We start from the raw sequence: 9,242 nt of genomic DNA on the forward strand, positions 1-9,242 counted from the left end.
TTATAGCAAGCAAGGTTCAGAGCTACACTGACTGCTGGAACCAACATCATGCAGTTCTGAGCTTAGTCATTTTCTGCTCCCCATACATGTGAACAAGAACCTGAGACTGGTGATCTGTTGAGATGAAACATTTCCAGATATTAAGATAAATACTTCCTACCAGATCATTACTCAAATGGAGAGAAGCTACAGGGCTGAAGGTGCCTGTCAGAAAAAGTAAGCATGTAAAGCATGCGCACAGGAACATTTTTATATAAAAGCAAAATAAATAGTAGATATGTCACATAACCATCAGATCACGTGGATTAGTGCGTCTCATTCACGCTGTGATACTCTTAACTGCTTTTTCAGTTTTACTGTAGTACAAGGATTCCCAAACTTGGATTTGCTTGGGGCTGGCCAACAGTGGCAGCGGCAGTGAGTACGTGCAGCAGGAGCTCAGGTGTGGCACAGCAGCGGCAGGTAGCCAGCTGGGCTGCAGCCTGGCTGAGTCAGGGCACCTCGGCTGCCTCCAGGCAGTCAGCAGCAGCTAGGGTGTGATGGAGGGGCAGGGGTCTGTGCCACCAAGACTCCCCCCGTTGTGGGTACAGGAGGGTCTGATAGCTCAGGTCTCCAAGACAGTGAGCGCTCTGAGCACTGGAGAGCCTGGGGCAGGGGAGATGGTGACTGAGTGCTTCTCTTGTATGAGTGCATCAACCGAAGTGCCACACTGAACATGAGCTGACTTCCCTGCGTGTATGTGTGTGCTGCTGCAGCTCTGCTCCCCTTCCCTCTGAGAGACATTGCCTTCAGCCCTCCCTTCTATTATAAAGGCAGCAGCAGCTCCTCTCTTTATGCAGGGCAAGAAAAAAAATCAGTGGGGAAGTGTTTGGCACTTAAATGCAGTGTTCACTGCCCAGACATCCATTCCGTGTTTTCTCCAGGTCAGCAGAGAATCAGGAACTGCCACCGCCATGTTCTTGGCAGAGAGCAGCACGTGTACCGCTTTTAAGTGGTTTGCATATCACCAGTGGTACACCACAGTTTGGGAACCCCTGGTATAGTATAATTATATTTCTACAATCACGTGACCTCACATTATTTAAATAATACATAAGCACAAGGGATCAAATTGAGTTTTTTACCTTAACTTTCACATTTCCTGACCTTTGAGTGCTTAGCTGTGCAACCATAATATTGCATTAAAATATTCTGAAGCTTTGAATTTCTAGGATGGAGACCAGAAATAGAATAAAGGGGAATTAGAGATGTGGATTAGAGGAAAAAAGAAAATAATACAAAGCAAGACATGGAAAGGAGAGGTTTTTGCTTTTTGTTATGCATAAATACTGCTGGGGTACTATGCAGGGAGGCAGGGTTTAGGAAGAGTGGGCAGGTGATTTAAAAGGTCCAGTTCGGTGAAGTCAGATAAGTTTTCCCTAGTATGAAGTTGGTGTCAAATTAATTAGAAGAAAACCACATTGAAACTGCAAAACTGTGTGTTTAAATGCGGTTTGCTATTTTGATGTTTGAAAGCTATTGCAGTTAGAATTATCTGCATAACCAGTATTAAGGAACAAAAACCCCAGATTTAAATTCTGTAGCTAGAAACGTGGGGCATCCCAGCTACTGAGAATTGAGTGAGGAAGGGCTCGTATTTCCATAGCTGCAAGTATGCATGATTCTGGCTTATTTAGTAGCCTTCTCATACTGGGAGTGTTTGCCTGCACCTGCTGCCTTAAGGTGGAAAATGGACAAGGTTTTGTTCTGTTCCACAAAAAAAGAAACTTTAATTAATACACACGATTTCTACTCTTAAAACCAAAATACGCCCTCCTTCCCCCACCTCGCCAACACCCAAAGAAATCCTTTGACTTAGAGTTGCCAACATGCTGGTTTGGGAGGCAGGAGAAGGAAGATATGGGATGCAAACTCCTTGAGTGAAATAAATGAGATATGCCTGAGGGTGGCTTGAAGCAGGCTGGGGTCTGGGGGGGTGCTGCCTGTTGCCCACGCTCGAGCCGTTCTGTACTGATGCCACGGAGCACTCTGAACAGCCTAGCGGAGTTTGAAAGCTCGATCCGGGTCCCCTGTGAAAGGTGATCATGTAACCTTGCCCTGCAACTGTTCTGTTGCCTACCCATTTCTAAGGCTAGTTCCCTATTGCTAAAGTAGTTGGAATATTTTAACTTTTTTTCCTGGCAGCTGTCAATTTGATTGTCAATTTGAATGGGGAAACATTTCTTTCTGGCGGTGTTGATGTCCATGTAGAAAATATTCATTCTCAGTTGCTTCCCATTCAAGTTAATTTGCGTAATTGAATTGAACTTTTACATGAAATATTGTGCTTTTTATTTGCTAGGTTCTCTCCTATGGGTGTAGATCACATGAGTGGGCTTTCTGGTGTAAATGTTCCAGGAAACGCATCTTCTGGCTGGTGTATCTTCATCTACAACCTTGGTCAAGATGCTGATGAGGGAATCCTCTGGCAGATGTTTGGCCCCTTTGGTGCGGTTACCAATGTGAAAGTTATTCGAGATTTCAACACCAACAAGTGCAAAGGTTTTGGTTTTGTGACCATGACAAACTATGAAGAAGCTGCAATGGCCATAGCAAGTCTTAATGGCTACCGCCTGGGGGACAAAATCTTACAGGTTTCCTTCAAAACCAACAAGTCCCACAAATAACTTGCTCGTGCTTTTTGTATGGAATAGATAATTGAGTGACAGAAGTTGAAACATTTTTGTTAGTGTAAAACTCATTTTGCGCCAATTTTCACAAGTGTTTGTCTTAGTCTAAATGAGAAGTGAAAAAGGTTTTATATTCTGGGATGCAACTGACATGTTCAAATGTTTGAAATCCCACAATGTTAGACCAATTTTAAGTTCCTTTTAAGTTATTTCATTTAAAACATGTTAAAAATCCCCTGAAATCTTAAGTAGATTGCATTAACTAGACCCTCTGGATGGTGGTAAAATTGAAGCATGCTTTCACTTATGAGACTAACATTTGTTCCATTGAATGTTGTCTGCAAAAACTGGAATTTTCTGAAAAATATCAGGCTGAATTCATTAATTTTCTTGTTTTCTGATGTTGTTGTTTTTCCTACCCATTCCCCTGAACTTCTCTACCCCAGACTTGGTAGTATGGAGGAAAAGTTGAGAAATACTAATGTTCTAGTTTGGCAGTAAATTGTTTGATCGATTAATATTCTTTACTACATACATAGCTGAGGAGTAGGCTTTTTAAAGTCAAGGTCTTGTAAGTAGTAGCATGCCAGCATAACTTTTAACACCATTGATGAGGTAAGTTGCACAACTGAGCAGTGGCCAAGCTGTCAAATTCAAAGGTTTTAGAAACATTACTTTGTAAAGCCCACTTTCTATTAGGAATGGACCAAAGAGTTTCAAAAAAAACTCCGGGAAGATTTCAGAGTCAAAATGAAACTCCAAAAAGAGAGTGTGAATATATGTTGCTACTTTATCAAACTGAATCTCTTCTGTCCAAATATTTAATGCATGGTGCACTACTTACTGGTACATTATAATGCAGCAAGATACTTACTCGTTTTCAAAGATCATTGTAGTTTGAATTCCTTTGGTAGTTCTATTTTGTAAAGAAAAAACAGTTATAAACATTTGAGCATTGTATTTCTCGCATCCCTTCTAATGAGTGCTAGATTTTTCTATTTTAATAGGATTTTGTTTTGACAACTAGCTTTACTTATTGAACACTCAGCAGAAAAGTACTTACTACTTGCAAGTTAGATATTAACAAAAAAATCCCTTTGATTTGTAGATTTAAAGATTAATCCCCCAAGTTTTCTGCAGACTGCCTTGAAACTTTGAGTTGTTCTGTTTCTGTTAATTTTCTTTTGCTTTTTTGTGTTTTTTGTTTGTTTTTACTTTTGCATTTAAGAACATTAAATTTGATTTTGTTTTGCTCAAATTTTGTTTTGTTTTTTATTTTCTGTTATTTTTTTGCTAAGTATTGCACAAAGTGTCCAGCTTTCAAAGAGTGTTGTTTTGAAGAACTGTAGTTCCTCTTTAAAGAGTTTTACATTACTCCTTTGACAGATGAGTAGAAGAAAAAAAAAAAAAGGTTGTGAAACAAGAGCGCTCCAATAAATCTGTCACATAGAAACTGTGCGCCACAGACTGATGTAACCCTGCAGGTGTTCTTTGGTAGGAAACGTGAAAAGGATTACTCTTATCAGACAGAGGCCGTGTAAGGATACTGTGCATGACTAGAGACTTGGCCTGGGCATCTTTCAGGTCTAATGTCTTTGTTCTGTTGCCAGAAGCTAGAGCAAACGCAAAAATTGGGTCAGTGGTAGTCTTAATGCAGTGTCTCTTTTTGTGTGAACCTCTACCAGTCCTAAAGTTTATTTGCAAATTCCAGAGGCCATTCTAAGCTGCCTGCTCGTATCGCTCCATCCCTAGCTGACTTTGCCTTGTGCTCACGATCGTTTTGCCTTTTCCTGCGATAGGATCTGCAGTCTTGCACTGCCCGACGAAGTCTGTACCAGCATCTCTGCACACTGCACACGCTCGCACTGAAGAGCAGCTGAACTAGCTGCCCATCTCCATTAATTACCGTCAGCACTGTCTAGGAAATGCTGATATTTCTGGAACTGCCTATGGCATATTTCAAGCTGTATAGATAGGTCTTGGCACAGTGAGCAGCCTCCCACTGTTATTGAGCTTGTGTGCGGTGAATGTAAGTGGGATTTTTGCTAATAATGCAATCAGCATCGCCATTCCTACCAGTCCTGTTCACTCTACCATCTTTTGAGAAGCAAAAATGATGGTCTGTAAAACGGTGGCTGTGACAGAGCAACCAACCAACTCCCACCCCCACAAAGTGGGATTTCCAGCTGCCTATTCCAGATCTTTCCAGCAAGGTATCACTCATTTATCACTTCAGTGAATACTTCTTTTCTGCGTACAAGAAGAGATTCAGAAGCATTCAGGGGATTTCTCCCAAGTTAAAACTGCATAGTATAAAGAAGCCCTCTTACTTGAAAGAGAAAGTGTCCCATCACCTTTAAACCTCACGCAATCTTGTTCCACAGGAGTGAGTCTGCAGTCATTTCCAATTTCCTGTCATTCTCTCTTGCCCTCTTTCATAAAGATGAATTTTCAACCTAAACGGCAGTTGCTGTTTTATCATAGCATTTTGATGGGGCTTCAGACTTCCAACAAATGACACCCTGAACATGACTTTGCATCGGTAGTCATTACAAGCATGTTGGCCGTCAGCAGCACGCTGCTGCGAGCTTGCCAGCTGTCACTTTCTAAAAACTTTTCTTGGAGGCTTTTTGGCATCACTGTCATCTGTCTGCTTCCCTATTTTTTCCATCTCTCCTTCTTTGCTAAATAAGAAGGAAAGGCAGGATATTGTTTCAACAGTGGTAGGAAAACATCTTTTAGGAAACATCCCAGCTTCCTTTTGATAGTTTCTCTGAAAATAGTTATTATGTGAGCAAGTTGGGAATCCTGCTAAAATATCAAGAGCTGATACCAGAGGTGTATGGTCTGTTTAACAGTAATTGTGTATGTGTTCTTGATGCTTTTGGTCCTAAACAACAGCCCATGCACCCTACTAGTAAAGACCAAGAGAAAACTTCTGCAAGTGGAAACTAAATTCTCTAATAAATAATCATAATAATTTTTTTTCTGCCCAAAAGGTAGGAGCAGCTGGCTGCCTTACACGTCATCCAGCCTACCTTCCTTTGAAGCTCTCCCTTGAACACAGCTGTTTCAAGAGACGTTTTGACCTCTTAATCCTCAGGGAGTTTAGAAAACTACAGCTACATTCTGCTTTATCATCCTTTAATTGGATGAAATAGAGACATTTCTTTAAAGTGACACTTCTGTCTCAGTCAGTGCTTAGAAGATATTTGTGGAACCAAATGCCTGTCTCAAACCAGAGGTCTCCTACGTTCCTCGTGAGATGCAGTAGCCTCAGTAAGGAACACCAGAAAGTCTTGTGTGCTGGGTTCGGATGTGATGGTCAGATTTTAAAGACCTGGATGTGATGGTCCGTACTAGAGATGTGCTGCAGGGAATGTTTTGGGATCCTTTAGAATAGGTAAGAAGCCTCGCAGGACACCCCCAGTGCCTGCTTCTGATGGATCAGGTGTAATTCCTGATGAAAAACACAGTTAGGGCCATGCTGCTACTGCCGGGTCTCCTGTGTAGATGTTGAAAGAGAATGGCGATGCCAAAAAAAAAAATGTTTTTTGTGCTAGCATTCCTGAAGGGATCGGTCTGGATTTCGTGAAGCGGCAATTGGGGCGACACCATTTCCTTTTTACGCTTCCTTGATCGGTCAGATGAATACGGTGACAAAACGAAAAGTTTATCTGCGTGTGGTTAAGAAGAAAAGGGAGAGAAGGCTTTTTCATCCCTCTCCTTACAGTCGGGGTAGCTAGGCTCCAGAGCTGAGCTCTGCCAAATGGGAACGCAAGTGGCCAGCGATGCAGCTCTCTGGGCTCTATTTTCTTTGTGTCCAAAACTCACTTGCATTCAGAAAGAGAGAACTGGTTTGCATGTCAATGCTTAGTGCTCCAGCAGAAACTGGCCACCACTGCTGCAGTTTCTCTGGCACTCAGTGGACCATACATCAGGACTTCAAGCGTTAAGCCAGTTAGCTTTTTCAGGAAATTTTACCAGCTTTTGAGTATCTGGTGTTTTGTTCTGGGGTTTTTGTTTTTTTGTTTTTTTAATTATTGCTTTGTCACTTTTAGCTTTAGAATCACTTTGGATGATCTTGGTATTCCTTTTGACAGGGAAGCTCTGCTGCCGGTACTTGGTACCTATCCTTTTCTCCGCTTTTTATCAAATACTTGTTGCATCTGGCACTCCAAGAAGGCTCTTACCGGGCCAAGGCATGGCTGCTTAACACGCTTGTTACAGGGCTGCTTCCAACACCGCACATGAGCAATTTTCATTCTTTGCCAGACTGTGGAGTTTCACTCTTAAAATGAGACAATGCCTAGTTAAGAGCAAAACTGGCCTGACTGTGGTTGGAGACTACCTCCAGACTTCTCTGAAGATGTTTGGAGCTTTAGTTGTGTTGCACAGAATAAAAGCAAATAAAAATTAATCAGTTTTTCTTAGTACATAAAAATAATAATTGAGTATCTAAGTAAAAATTCTTTGAAGGCTTTATTCAGACTTGGTCCTTTCCAGTCTGATTTTTATTAATGAAAGTTTTTATTCCTGCTCAGTAACTTACATTTGCTTCCCAGATTTCCATGGTGAACGGAATTCACCCCCGTGCAGAAAGCCAGCCACAAGCTTAATCAGAGTTTAAACCTTCTGGTAACCATTTGCAGATAGGGAAATCTCACAGTAAATACCAAAAAAGAAACTCAAGTTGCTGTGTGCTTTGTGTAAGCTGGCAGAGGCAAGCACAGCTCCCTGCAGGCAAGGGGACGGCAACGTTAGAAAAGCTAGAAACACGAGCAGAGTCAAAGCAGCTTAGCATGTTTAGTTCTCTTGTGATTCCATTTTAGGTGGTGTCTGTATACTAAATTGAATTTATTTTGTTCTTCAAGCTACATCATCGTACAGTTTGGTTTACTTGAGACGCTGCCCTCCGCTCTTGTCTAGAGGGAGGGGAGCTGAGCCGATGCAGTTCATGTTGCCTCCTGTGCCAAGCTTGTGCCAATGCCTTTGCTTCTGCTCTAGATCTGGAACTGAGAAGGACTTGGGGATCCATCTTTTTAGGGTGGAAGGGGACACAGCATCCCCACAGCGGTGTGTGTCCGCACATCTTTTTTCCTTCCCTTTGGCCGGTTGTGGTTTTTCCTACATCTGTATCATGGTAGCGTGAAAACCGCTGAAAATGCAAACATACACGAGCCAGTAAAGCAGGATAAATTTCTCACTGCAGTGAATACTAGTCGGGCAGTTTGTGGTCACTTATGTTTGTCCAGATGACCAAGAGGTGTCAGTATGGAGAGGACACCTATTTTTGTAGGGGCATTGAATGTTATAGTAATGTTGTTTATACAAAGCAATTAAGAATCTTAAAAAAAAAAATAACAACTTTGGCATAGTTACATTTATAGAAAGAATGGTCAGCACTTAAAAATCACTTAAAAGGTGATCCACCGCTTTGAATGCTAAGTTTTGGAAACGAATAGTCCCTAAGGTCCTTAAGCATTTATTATAACTTTATGTTACTTTAATGTTCTGGGTAAGGTCAATAAAGTAGAGATTCTTCAAATATTTCAGGTGAGATTTTTTTCAGTGTCTTCTAAACTGTATGAACTAAAGTTCTTCTTTGGATAGTTTATAGTTACATATGTGCTTTTTTTAAAAAAACAAAACAAACTCGGACAATGTCCCCGCATTTACTTTTTTTAGCCAAATAAACAGGTCTTATAATAAAATAAACTGTTTATTGAAAGTAGGTCCTCTGATATATCTACCTGCCAAACATTAGGGTTTGTGGGAGGTTTTTTAACATACAGCTTTTTGTGAACTACTGATGGTAATCTCATGGTTCAATCACAACAGTCAAATGCAGAGCTATTTGTCCTAATGCTACCTCTATCATAAGGTTACCATATTTTTGACTTCCACCATGAGGAAATTTGTCCTTTGTAACGCTGTCAGTGAAGCACCTTATTGTTAACATTTCTACTTTATAGGCTCCTAAGAATAGCTTCAGAGCGAAGGGACCAAATTCACATTTAGCGTAAGAAAACACAGCTCCCTTTGAGCTCCCACCGCGGGGCTGCACTTGTCTTTTGGTTTTGGTTGGTTTTTTTGTTTTTTCTTTTTTGTTTGGTTTGGTTTGTTTGTTTGTTTGTTTTTCAAGAACTGAATTTGTCCCCCTAGGTACTTTAATCTCTCTGTTTGGAAGCAGAAGAGCCTGTCTGTGCCGTAGGCAAGTTCCTCTAACGTAGCTCTGCACTTCTCAATGTTGGATGCTCAGCACAATAGAACTGATAAATACGAAGGCCAAAAGGCTAGCGCTTCTTTTCTGTGTTTATTATACCATATTGGTTTTCTACTTACGAATTTAAAAAATGCGGAGTTCCTAAGAAGGGTCATAGTTCCCTCTCTCTTGCTTGTAAGAGGTGGTACCCGCGTATTGTGTGACTTCTCCATGACACAGCCGGCGGAATTGAAAACTGCAGTTAATTTCTAAAAGTGTCCACTCTTAGGTTAATCAGGTACAGCATCATTTTTGTGATTGCTTTTTTTGTAGTGGTCTTAACGTAGTAAAACTAAACAAAACTTTTT

The 9,242-nt window shown here is 41.1% G+C and overlaps 1 protein-coding gene across 13 annotated transcripts in view; it reads left to right on the plus strand.

Annotated features, from left to right (window-relative positions):
* ELAVL1 (ELAV like RNA binding protein 1) overlaps positions 1-9,242 on the plus strand; it is a 58,914-nt gene that overhangs the window by 33,015 nt on the left and 16,657 nt on the right. For 2 of the 13 annotated variants that reach the window (XM_055805690.1, XM_027791476.2), the window contains 2 exons: positions 924-1,037; positions 2,342-3,927. The exons of 9 other annotated variants lie outside the window; for them this stretch is intronic. In XM_055805690.1, the coding sequence (XP_055661665.1) occupies positions 924-1,037; positions 2,342-2,666 (439 nt within the window). In that variant the 3' untranslated portion in view covers positions 2,667-3,927. Of the gene's footprint in view, positions 1-923; positions 1,038-2,341; positions 3,928-9,242 lie in introns of those variants that run through there. 2 more of the 13 variants (XM_055805691.1, XM_027791477.2) reach the window with 1 other exon arrangement.

Source organism: Falco peregrinus, chromosome 5 (genome assembly GCF_023634155.1).
Source record: "Falco peregrinus isolate bFalPer1 chromosome 5, bFalPer1.pri, whole genome shotgun sequence".
NCBI lineage: Eukaryota > Metazoa > Chordata > Aves > Falconiformes > Falconidae > Falco > Falco peregrinus.